The sequence below is a fragment of the Pecten maximus genome, chromosome 7 (assembly GCF_902652985.1).
Source record: "Pecten maximus chromosome 7, xPecMax1.1, whole genome shotgun sequence".
NCBI lineage: Eukaryota > Metazoa > Mollusca > Bivalvia > Pectinida > Pectinidae > Pecten > Pecten maximus.
Window position 1 is genome coordinate 21,774,435 of NC_047021.1, and position 13,234 is coordinate 21,787,668.

Consider the following 13,234-nt stretch of genomic DNA (forward strand, 5'->3'; position numbering starts at 1 on the left):
TTGAAAAGTTATTGTTTGATAACCTGTTTTAACAAAACCTTATTTACGAATCGAACCATGTCTGACCCATTGTATATCTGGCCTTAATGGGCCATCCTTAAATGATAAGAGCTGTTGATTGGAGGGTTAACACTACAAAACCAAAACCTTCAATGTAGCCGCAGATACGGGCATGTCTGTAGTAGAATTGAAATACTGTATCAAAATTCCAGATGTTTTTGGTCAAGATTATTTCCAGCGGATTTATTGGTCCAACAAGTGGCTAATTTAAGACTCTGTGCACGTGGGTGGTCTCTTGAAACAGGTTTCACTGTGCAGGAATTATTTAACATATACCATCCTCAAATAAGCTCCCTTCCCTAAAGTTAGGTAATGATTTAAAGTTTGGGGGAGGGCTTATTTGTGTATACTTTTAGCTTTACTATTCTAGAGGCCTATATGGCAGATAACTATTTGGCTAAACCTATATTTTATCCTCAATAAATAAACTTTATTGTTATAATTATTTAAATTGATGAGTCTGCAAAAATGAAGAAAAAGGTTATTTGTCTATGGGCTTATGCAGAAGAAAACAGTTATATACATGTATACATGTACTATAAATTTTGTAGATGTTGAATGTATTGATAAATAAGTCAACAGTATCAAAAATTTAGAAAGTTACTTGCACAAAAGTACAGAACATTTTATTGTGATTCATTGAATGTAATTAAGATAGACAATGTTCTAGTTTGATGTATTTATTATAAAACAAAAATATAACAATAAAATCACTTACAGATGGTGGAAAAACATTCTAATTACATCCTCTGAGGTCCATGGATATACTCAATATATCAGCACCAATACAGATCTGTACAACCCAAGGAGTTATAACTATGTGGCCGATATGTTCCAATTCAATAGACCTGTAAATTCTCTGTAGCTGTGTGAAATGTTTTAACCTGCTGATTTGCACTAATTTGAAACAAATTTATCGAGCTTTGTTGATATGTTTTCGACTTTACTGTATTGTTCCCACTCCTTGGATTGAATTACCGAACAATTACAGTACAAATTTACATTAAAACAACTGTATGTAATCCTAGATATACAAAGTACCTAAAAAAATATACAATGTAGAATGGAATTATAAAATTATACATTTAACATTTCAAGAAAATAAAAGTTACACTGTTCATGCAATTATAGATAACAATCAATCCTGTGAATCAATTCTAGTTAAAGTCTGAGATCCTGAAAGTTTGGCAGTACTGCATGGAGCCAGTGAAAAAGTTTAGACCTGGAAAAGACTTCTGTAAGAATCAGAAGAAAAAATGTTATAAAGTTTATATTTTGCATCTGAAATGGAGACAAAATACATGTAATAGGAACAATTCTCGGTTCTAGAAAGTAGTAGTAATATGCAACCTCCGAGTCAGTGTATAAAATATGGTAAGAACATATACCTCTAGCTTGTCAGTAAATGGTGCATGTGGTTATATAGGTGTATATAGATCTGCCAAATACTTTTTAAGTTTGACCTTTGACCCTTTAACCTTGTTGGAGTTCCTGAGATATCTTGTACAGAATCTATTTCAGAAGAGGTCAAGCACTTGTAAAACCTTACTTTGATCTTGACCAATGACCACCAAACCCTAGCCTGATCATGATACAATGGTGAGAATATGAAGTCAGTTTAGAGGGGTTCATGAGAACCTTGTGTACACAAGATTTGTGTAACGGACACACTTATCGACCGAGAAAGTTATTACTATACTAAGAGAAGAGAATGACGATGAATTTATGGTGATCAACTCAAAAGATAAACTCATTTTAGTAAATATGAGTTACGACAAAACATGGTGAGAATGAGAACATTGACATGGGCATATAACAATACATGGGATACATAAACCGTATACTTAAAGCACCTACTAACCCATGTAGGGTATCTAGTGACCTTTATATTATAGAAGCTAGGTCATCGCTTCCCTTGACCTTCATCTCACAGAAGGTCGACTGTCATATATATAACATGGTCAGTAATATATGCAGCGTATTTTGTGGAATGGAATGTCGGCCATTTTGGGGTCATCAGCGTGGTCCCGCCTGTAGTCCCACAGATAATGATCAATAATAATAGAGTTAATGTGGCCATCTTTCGTCTCCGCATCTGCCTGTAACAACTTCTTAGCTTCCTCACATACTAGCTGTAAGGATAAAGGAATAAAGTCTAGGAATTTTTTAAATCTAAGTAACTGGTTCCTACAATAAATTCAATTAAGCAGACCTTAATACACATCATGATATGATAACTTCACCATATTGTTATAAATTAACCTACATTTTATTTGATTGGTGGCCCAGATTCCATATCTAGATTAATAATGGACCTCAACTTTACTGATATCATTTTATATGTAATTATTATATAATATCTACAGGTATGATCATTTTTATAATCACGATTTACCAGGTAATTAGTGAGATAAACCAGTTCTTACCTCAGTGGCCCATATACTACAGCCTCTGATCTCCATCTCGTATCGGTCACCGGTCTTCATCATTTTGTCTGAAAGTTTATATAGAATTCTAGTATATAAACATACAGTTCTAGGCCATGGGGTCAGAATCACTGTACCTGGTGTTTGCTTTATATTCTGCTGGACAATATAACAGCATACACTAGCTACTTATGATGAATGAAAAAAGAATTCTATAACATCTGGCGAAAGGTTGACAATTAACCATGTGTATATTAAATACCTAACATATTTCACCACATTTGTGGTCAAAGCATTATCATTGCATTAGTTATCTGCGTTTAGTAGAGGTAATTGTGGTTTGAATTATCTTCTGTATTTTCTCTGTAACATATACAGCATATTCGATCTAATAAGCATAATGTTACTTACAAAAACTCTAAAGGGACGATTTAATAAAACCATGTACAAGGACAAGTTTCTGTGTCAAATCTGGGCAGAAAAAGTTACTTTTTTCATTTTCTTAGCTTTATGTAGCAAAAAGTTACTTTTTTCATTTTCTTAGCTTTATGTAGCAAAAACAATCTAAAGTATTTGGTTAAAAGACTGAAAATTACATCGACAGATCAGCAAGATAAGGAAGTTTTTATGTGCTCCAAATAGCCCACACATCTTCTTTTCCTCAAAAAAAAAGTGGAGGGTGTACAAATAGGGGTTGATGTTCCTGTTAGTGGGAATACAGAAATATTTAGTCTGTTACTGGTAAATACTGACCTGCTTTCATATATTCTGTCAGCTCTTTAGAATACAACATAGCATCAAAATAGGCCAATGCTTGAGGAATCCTGTTGATACAGTATAAACGAATGTAGAATGAATATGATATCACAGATCAGCCATCTCATCAAAACTTATCTGTATTTGTCGTGTGATGACTATTTTCACCCCAATCATGCTGATGCACAAATTAAGCATTATACACTGAAGGCTATAACACTTGAATATTATCAAATATCAATAAACAAGATATACACAGGGACCTGAAATATGTGTGGGGTGGTTGGATGCCACAGCGATAGCACACGTCTTGCCTTTCATCTAGGTGGCCAGGATTCGAAAAGGTAGGGGGCACCTGCCCCACCACCTGTTTTTTTCCTTGGGTACTCTGGGGTTTTTCTCCCACAAATACCCCAAACAGACTAACAAGTGTGATCAATATAAGTTGATATAACTTCTTTCACAATTGTTGTAAAATAAATAAAGTGTATAAATAAGATATCATTGTACTGTGTTAATGTAAAGTGTATATTTATAGACAGATTTTACTGTACCTGTAATCTGCAAACATGGTCATGGTGTCTATATCGTGGAACTCTCCATAATTTTTTCCCTCAAAACAGGCCCAAATATCAGCAATAAGAATCTGTGCTCTCTTGTAAAATGCAACTATAAAAGGGGGAAAAAAACACATTTTAAGACAACACCAAATACATGTACATCAAGATGAAAAAAAAAAACCATCTGTTGCATTTTTTTTTTAATAACAGTAGCTGTAAGGATATTTGATTTTCCGATTGATCATATATGTACGTACATTTTTATACTATGTAACATGTCTATGTATAAATAGGTGTTTTGTTACTAGCTTTAGAGAGATAGATAAGAATTCAATACAAATCCTGATGATGACGTTATTATAATTATCACCTCTAGCCCTTCTGATAACATCCTGATATCTGACATACCCAGGAAATGCTATAACATTGCTACCACATACAGTCTCACCTTGCTTGCCATTGTACTCTGTCTCGTCCCTGTATGACTGGAAGTCTGTAACTACCAGCTTCAATAAGGTTTGAGCACTCTTTCCACATTTTTCTATACAGTTTACAAAACTCCCATCATATTTCTACAATGTACAAATACAAATATTAATTCAAGGTGATCAACTTTCTATTTCAAAATTTTGGGTCTAATTTCCTTGATTGAGGTCAAAGGTTATAATATAGAAGTCAGTGGCCTATATTTAGTGTGTGACACTAGTACTAGTATAGGATGGAACCATTCAACAGACCTCTGAGAATTAACAACCTATTATACCAATGCACTTACAACTTCTGGGGCAGGCAAAACGGAGTCTTTAAACAATTTTAACTTGATTGACGTCATAGGTGAAATGGTTTTGGAATGTACTAGTATCACAATGGTCTTACTGGTACAGTCAAATGGTCAAGAATAAGGAACTATGACACATTGTGTCAATGTATACAAGGCAGATAGGTACATAAGTCATTTATTGCCATCACTGATGAAGCAGGTGCAGGAAAAATGGAAGAATATACACAATTGTACAGGTATTCATGAAAATCATATACATATACATGTACAGTGCCTGGTACATGTATACACACCTTTATTACTTTTTCTCGTTAATATCAAAATCCATTATACAAATAGTTACTTGAAGCTCACACCAATCAAATTATCAAATTGATACTGTGTCGGCAAAGTGTACAAGTAAGAACCCTTCAGAAGTTAATTGCTGAATGAAATAACTCTTTTTCCCTATTCATAAAACGATAACATATCTGGTATATATTTGGATGATTAACACACCTTTAGCAGGACTTTGCCTGCTTCCTGAAGGACCTGTAACCGTTCCTCTAAAAGTGGGACATCACAATCAGTGTCTGACTTGAATATGTTACACAATTCTTCCTTACTGACACTGGCATAGTAGCTAGGGTCTGTCAGTGGAATGCCATTCTGTAAAACAGGCCAAGAGTTAGTGTTACATACATTTTATTCTACAACAATTTACACAACAAATTACAACACTTTTATTGGCCTGGATGGAGGAAGCATGAAGGGGTATCAACTATGATGGAAACTGGAAAACCTGGAGAAAACAAACAACAGTCCAAGCAGGTAACCCCTTATATCTTAAAGTCTAATCAATGAATCAAAGCAGTGTTGTTTTGTTGAAATATGAATGCCTCATCCAATGCACTGTCCAATAATTTAAACACGGCATCATTGTGTTCAAAATGTTGTTGCTTACTTCGAGAGCACACAGAATGTAACAGTTGTGATCATATCAGGATAAAATTTTGGTATTAAGCTGATACTTAATGACTATAGTGTTAAGTATTGAAATAAGAAAATCAATGAAAATTATCTGCCTTTAAAATAAACACTGGACAACTTTATGCATAATACAATTATACTGATATACATATCCAACGTAAATCACGATTTAGAGCTACAACCATTACTTGTCAACACTGGCCTACATTAATTACAATTGTACTTACATCTAGAGCACGGTTGAGAGCTGCCACCCAGGACCAGTAACCAGTGTACTCTGTGCCCTTGTATGTGACCTTGAACTTCTCATTGTCATTCATCGACCAGAATGAGAAATTTAATGTGTCTGCCACAAATACCCTGTAAAAACATAACACAAATTTTAAAGTTCCAATGCATACAATGGGATATCTTGCACACATGCATTTCAGCAAAAAAAAACAACACATCCGTCTGATAATTTGGCTCCGTTTCTCTGAAGAATTCAGCATTACTCACCAGTCCACTTCTGCTTTGGTCATCTTACTAGGATTCAATTCGTGGTCACTTTTCCAGTTTGCAATAGTATATTTCTTTGTCTTTACACATTCATACATCTAAGGATGAAACAACAGTACACATCACCTTCAAATACTCAATACAAAATGTACTTCAAAACAAACAAGCATTCTGTATAGTATTACAATAAATCTACCAATAGACACATTATACATGAGAACAATGTAAAATAATGATTTAGAATGCAGTAACCTAATCACTTAACAATCAATGGTGGGGCAGATTTTAAAAACAAATCAAACAATGGGAAAATATACTTCCATATTGATAATCATTAATTGAAATAAACATCAAAAGATGTGTATGTGAACTAAGAAATAAAATCTGAATTAACTCATTTTCCCTCAAATTGATCTTCCATATTATAAACATGTAAAAGGTTTTAAATATCATTACCATCAACAAAAATAAAGTGTCTTTCTACAACACTCAAAGTTTGTTTTTCCTTTCCTAAACTCTGTCTATCTCACCAGTTTAGCCAGTTTCTGTACGCCTTCATCATTGATGGTGACATCTTTACTCGTCTCTGCTATCAATCTACCAGCATCCCTCGGCATCAAAACATTCTCCATGATGTGTTCTTCTGATTGTCAACAAACACAGATATAATAGATTAACACCTGTAAATGATAAAACAAGTAAATTCGTGGAATTTATATCCCCCGCTTTCCTGACATATTGTAGGGAAACATTTTTGAGGTGAGCAGTAAATATGTAATTATAGCTTGACAGAATGATAATTTCTATTGAGCCAAGATGTATTGCTTGAAACTAGAAAAAGAAGTAGAGCATTATACAGAGGTTAGATGTTTTATCAATCATGTATTACAAGATAAAGTAAACTAGACTTCTCTTCTCATTTGGCTGAACCCTCAATACACTGAATCCTTTTCCGAAGTTTGAAAACTTTCAGAAAATATTTGAGAGAGTTATCTAACAGCAATTAACATTTTTTTTCATCAAGCAAGGGACAATAACTCTGTAATTAAATTTGAAGATAATCAGATAATATTTGTGCCAAATTACATCCAGCAAAAGTGGCAATCGAACTTAACCCTTAAATAGACATGTAACCTTTTTATCAAGTTTGAAGAAAATCTGTTAACATTTGTTGCATTTACTTTAAGTTTAAGCCATTCGATCCCGACCCCTCTTGCGTTGAAGGAACTTATGTATAGATTAAGGTCATCGATCATTTTGAACAGACATGACAGCCTAGTGACAGGGCCTTTCAACCAGCGTCCAATATCATGGCTGACATTATATATATATCTAACAAACTACCTACTACTGACTCTATTTTTCATGTAACACTAGCCTAACAGTGCATTTGTCTAAGCTACCGACAGCCGAGAGATACGTGTACATGCTTACTGAATATGGCCTGCAAGCAATTGCGAACTTCTAATGTCTCCACTAGCGATCTGGAACACTACCTTGAAAATTGAATATGTGTGTCCTTGCTTACGATATCGGACAAATACTGCGTATCTGCGGCCAATATGAAGAAATCACTCGCTCAGTAACCTGTTTTGACGTACCTCAGCTTCTCATAAAAACTTCACAAGAGAACAACTGTTGTTATTTTCCTGGTTATAAATTATGAGCACCTGTGAAAGTGCTATTTATACCCGTGAAGCTAGTTTTATGTCCGAGATGACTCGACGTATCGAGTACGATGCCGGGTCTCTTATCAGCTTAAAAAACATCGACCACGTGTTGTTTACTTCCGGTATACATGTAGCTCTTAAATTAGAAACCACTTTCCCAAAAATAAAGCGGGATTATTTAAATTGTTTATTACACGTGTAGCCACACTGACGGCCTATAACTGTATGATGTTAAAGTGAATTGATATACGAAAACATATTCCAAATATTATTTAAAGGGACGGATGAATATTTACTCTGCTCACACTTGACAGACCAGTTTGGCCATTTTCTATGACGTCACTTATATATTTAATGATCGTCGCTTCGAGACTTTGGACGTCCTACTTTGTTGACAGGTAATTGTGGACATGATTACGATGTTTTTAATCAAAATATTACATTATTGACGAGTAAATTATTGTATTACAATCGCATGCTTAATTTGTAAAATTTATAAGGCCAAGAAACGATATTTTTTTTTACAAATTAAACATGCGATTGTAATACAATAATTTACTCGTCTATAATGTAATATTTTGATTAAAACATCCTAATCATGTCCACAAGTACCTGTAACTTTGTTCGTTTCAGTCAAGCCATACCATATGCCTAAATGTGTCTAACATTTGATGAACTGAATAGTTCCCTTCAATGCACAGGGGCTTGGCACTATATACATATATATATGGACCATCATTTGGAAAATCGTGCCAAGCCCCTGTGCTTCAATGATAAAATGAAGTGCATAGATTTTACTTGTCAGTACATGCAGAGACCTATCATATAGTTATATGGTCTCTGGTAGATGTATCGGGTTCAGCATATTTTCTGGCTTAAGATACCTTAATGCCATTAACATGATTATGAAACAGTTCATGACTATGGCAAGCCGTTTGGGTTTTTACCTATTGAAATGAAGATATCTCTATTTAATTAAAGATATCTCTATTTAAAATGAAGATATCTCTATTCAATTAGAGATATCTGTAATTTAAATAAAGATATGTCTAATTTAAATACAGATATCTCTATTTCTACTGAAAATAGAGATATTTTCTTTTAAATTACAGATATCTCTATTTCAAATTCAGATATCTCTATTTGAATTACAGATATCTTTAATTGTAATTGAGATATCTTTATTTTAAATAGAGATATCTTGAATTCTTGTCCAATTAAAGATATCTTTATTTAAAATAGAGATATCTCTATTTGAATTAAAGATATCCCTATTTTAGAGATATCTTTAATTTTGTTTAAATAGAGATGTCTTCATTTTAAATAGATATCTCTAATTCAAATACAGATATCTCTAATTCAATTAAAGATATCTCTATTTTAAATAGAGATATCTTTAATTGAATTAGAGATATCTGCAATTACTTTGCAATACAGATATCTCTATTTCAAATACAGATATCTCTATTTGAATTAAAGATATCTGTATTTACACGTGTTTGCTCAGTGCGAAGATTAATATTGAAACACAAAGAAAATAATGATTACTCCCTAATCCTGATCAGTGTTAACGAAACGCTTGTAATTAAATTGGACTATCTGGATCCCATATGCATGCATGAGAGATGTAGGTCTAAACCGATAAACTTGTTACTTGGAGGGGTTTTCTAAAGAACAGAACATGGCAACTGTTCTACGGGAAATAGAGCGATCTGTTGCGGCTATATGCAGTACCATTGAAAGCAGCACACAGTCTGCATTTCCCGCCATTTTGCGTCACTACTGCTTTACTTCCGTCACGCGCAAAAGGGAGAATCAAGGGACCAGTTGTTTTTCCTATTTGATGGTTAAATACAGATATCTCCATTTCATGTCAAATAAAGATATCTTTAATTCAAATAGAGATATCTGTATTTAAAATAAAGGTATCTGTATTTCTACAACAATTAGAGATATCTGTATTTGAAATAGAGATATCTTTAATTGAATTAGAGATATCTGTATTTGAATTAGAGATATCTGTATTTGAATTAAAGATATCTTTATTTTAAATACAGATTTCTTTATTTACAATGAAATGCACATATATCTAATTGAAATAAAGATATCTTTAATTGAATTAGAGATATCTGTATTTGAATTAGAGATATCTCTATTTCGTGTTTAATTAGAGATATCTGTATTTTAAATAGAGATATCTCTAATTCAAATACAGATATCTCTAATTCAATTAAAGATATCTCTATTTAAATTAAAGATATCTCTATTTGAATTAAAGATATCTTTAATTTTTATATTAATAATGATATCTTTATTTTGAATACAGATATCTGTATTTAATAGGTAAAAACCCAAACGCTTGCCATACATGACCAAAAATATGTGCTGTCCATGTTGGATAAAACATATTAGACTAAACCTCTGAGTTCACTTTCGATGCAATTTCCATATTGCGGTTCGCTATCTTTATCAAGATTTATGTGCAACGCAATATGCTTCAAGATAATTTTATCGCTGTCGTGATCTCAAAATGAATCATTTTCGTGTTCGCGATCATTAATTTGCCTTATGGCTATCATAGTCCAGTTTCATTTCAAAATGAGACACATTTACATTAATTTTGATCTTTACTGTCAAAGGCGCCTCCAGAACACCACATACTTTTTAATTGCTTCTGTATAAAGCAGACTATTGAATCAGCACACAATCAGGCTGCATCACAGAATTTATTCTGAACAATAACATCTAAGGCTTTCCCAAGGCCTCACATTAAGTTTATGTAAGTCAGAACACAGGCATTTCTGAAGTCTGAATGAAGGCCACCGTAATTTATGAATGTACGGAAAAAAAATCAGTCCTTGTTTATGAAGGATGTCACGGTAATGTCGAATGATCCTGGGAAGAAACTCAATCTGGTATGGTGTTTTAAACAAAGGCTCAATGGGCCTGTATCGATCATCTTCTTCTAATGCAACTTTGAAGTTAATCTAGGTCATTTTGGCAGATGCTAAGCTGATTGCTAGTACCACTTCCTTTAAATATAAGTGCAGGCTAGGTTTATCAATTTAATTGAATTTTGATGCCCTTCATTCCAGCATACTACTGGCCCAATAACATGTCTAATGGTTTTCTTGGTTATTGAGAAGACGTGGTTTAAAGATGTCAAATACATTTGACCCATCTGACCATGAATATAGATCAAGGTCATTCAACTGATATGTTAGTGGTAAAGAGTTAAAAGAAGCCATTCAAAGATTTAAGCATATTTGACTTCCGTAATCTTGAATGACAGTCAAAGTAATTCTTTTATACAAAGATTTAGAATTCATGCCAGCATGCTACATGTATATGCCCAATTTCAGGCATCTTGTCATTTTGGTCTTTGAGATAGAGTCGTGGAATTTTTCAGCACATTTGACCCATGACTTTGAATGAAGGTCAAGGTAATTCATTTGAACAAATTTGGTAGCAACTCACCCCAGTCCTATATCGGGTCCCTGGTCTTCTTAATTATTGTGAAGACGTGTGGTTTGAAGTGAAAAAGCTGACAATGGACACTGCACTACGGCATCAGATCACCTGCCATTTGAGCAGGTGAGATAAAAAGGAAAATATTTTGCTGACACTTGTTCTGTAAAAATTTTGAATGAACTACATCCAAGTCAAATTCGGTCAATTTTACTGTCTTGTTGCTTCTAGTATACTTTGTGTATTACCCACAAAAAGAATGATATTGGTACAATTTATCCTAATAATGAAAGTAGCAAGGCACATTGTAGCTTAAAGCTAACCAATAGCTTAAACATAAAGAAAGTGTGTGTATAATATCACAATGTTATGTGATTACGGAAGGATACAAGAACGGTAAAGATAGAGACATGTAATTAGTGATGTAGGACGTAATCATAGACATATACAGGGAAGGTAAAGACAGCCAGGTAAGTGATGACGTAATTATAGACAGGTACAAGGAAGGTAAAGATAGACAGGTAAGTGATGACGTAATTATAGACAGGTACAAGGAAGGTAAAGATAGACAGGTAAGTGATGACGTAATTATAGACAGGTACAGGGAAGGAAAAGACAGACAGGTAAGTAATGACGTAATTACGGACAGGTAAGTGATGATGGAATTATAGACAGGTACAGGGAAGGTAAAGACAGACAGATAAGTGATGACTTAATTACAGACAGGTACAGGGAAGGTAAAGATAGACAGGTAAGTGATGACGTAATTATAGACAGGTACAGAGAATGTAAAGATAGACAGGTAAGTGATGACGAAATTATAGACTGGTACAGGGAAGGTAAAGATAGACAGGTAAGTGATGACGTAATTACAGACGGGTACAATGAAGGTAAAGATAGACAGGTAAGTGATGACGTAATTATAGACAGGTACAGGGAAGGTAAAACAGACAGGTAAGTGATGTATGAAGTAATTACAGACAGGTACAGGGAAGGTAAAGATAGACAGGTAAGTGATTACGTAATTATAGACAGGTACAAGGAAGGTTTAGATAGACAGGTAAATGATGACGTAATTATAGACAGATACAGGGAAGGTAAAGATAGACAGGTAAGTGATGACGTAATTATAGACAGGTACAAGGTAAAGATAGACAGGTAAGTGATGACGTAATTACAGACAGGTACAGGGAAGGTAAAGACAGACAGGTAAGTGATGACGTAATTACAGACAGGTACAGGGAAGGTAAAGATAGACAGGTAAGTGATGACGTAATTACAGACAGGTACAGGGAAGGTAAAGATAGACAGGTAAGTGATGACGTAATTACAGACAGGTACAGGGAAGGTAAAGATAGACAGGTAAGTGATTACGTAATTATAGACAGGTACAAGGAAGGTTTAGATAGACAGGTAAATGATGACGTAATTATAGACAGATACAGGGAAGGTAAAGATAGACAGGTAAGTGATGACGTAATTATAGACAGGTACAAGGTAAAGATAGACAGGTAAGTGATGACGTATTACAGACAGGTACAGGGAAGGTAAAGACAGACAGGTAAGTGATGACGTAATTATAGACAGATACAGGGAAGGTAAAGATAGACAGGTAAGTGATGACGTAATTAAAGACTGGTACAGGGAAGTAAAGATAGACAGGTAAATGATGACGTAATTATAGACAGATACAGGGAAGGTAAAGATAGACAGGTAAGTGATGACGTAATTATAGACAGGTACAAGGAAGGTAAAGATAGACAGGTAAGTGATGACGTAATTACATACAGGTACAGGGAAGGTAAAGACGGACAGGTAAGTGATGACGTAATTAAAGACTGGTACAGGGAAGTAAAGATAGACAGGTAAGTGATGACGTAATTACAGACAGGTACAGGGAAGGTAAAACAGACAGGTAAGTGATGACGTAATTACAGACAGGTACAGGGAAGGTAAAGATAGTCAGGTAAGTGATGACGTAATTATAGACAGGTACAGGGAAGGTAAAGACAGACAGGTAAGTGATGACGTAATTATAGACAGGTA

The 13,234-nt window shown here is 34.1% G+C and overlaps 1 protein-coding gene across 6 annotated transcripts; it reads right to left on the bottom strand.

Moving 5' to 3' along the window:
• Positions 1–651: 651 nt before the first annotated feature.
• Positions 652–7,854, bottom strand: LOC117331902 (queuosine salvage protein-like). 6 transcript variants are annotated; one of them, XM_033890868.1, is made up of 10 exons: positions 7,742–7,854; positions 6,581–6,730; positions 6,051–6,148; positions 5,780–5,912; positions 5,082–5,231; positions 4,251–4,374; positions 3,797–3,911; positions 3,240–3,310; positions 2,487–2,554; positions 652–2,192 (listed from the first exon to the last, which is right to left on the bottom strand). In XM_033890868.1, the coding sequence occupies exons 2-10, from the start codon at positions 6,680–6,682 to the stop codon at positions 2,022–2,024; spliced, it is 1,032 nt and encodes a 343-aa protein (XP_033746759.1). In that variant the 5' UTR covers positions 6,683–6,730; positions 7,742–7,854; the 3' UTR covers positions 652–2,021. The 6 variants fall into 6 exon arrangements, with proteins under 6 accessions (XP_033746759.1, XP_033746762.1, XP_033746763.1 ...); XM_033890871.1 differs by having other exon boundaries at positions 6,581–6,693; positions 7,742–7,829; XM_033890872.1 differs by lacking the exon at positions 7,742–7,854 and adding an exon at positions 7,652–7,736 and having other exon boundaries at positions 6,581–6,693.
• Between the last annotated feature and the right edge of the window lie 5,380 nt (positions 7,855–13,234).

Bases quoted from the DNA above. Each gene is read 5' to 3' on its own strand.
- LOC117331902 (XM_033890868.1), bottom strand. From the start codon at position 6,682: ATGGAGAATGTTTTGATGCCGAGGGATGCTGGTAGATTGATAGCAGAG. The intron at 5,913-6,050 runs GTGAGTAATGCT...ATGTTTTTACAG, and splicing joins ACCAAAGCAGAAGTGGACTG to GGTATTTGTGGCAGACACAT. The intron at 4,375-5,081 runs GTGTGTTAATCA...TGTACATTGTAG, and splicing joins CAGGCAAAGTCCTGCTAAAG to AAATATGATGGGAGTTTTGT.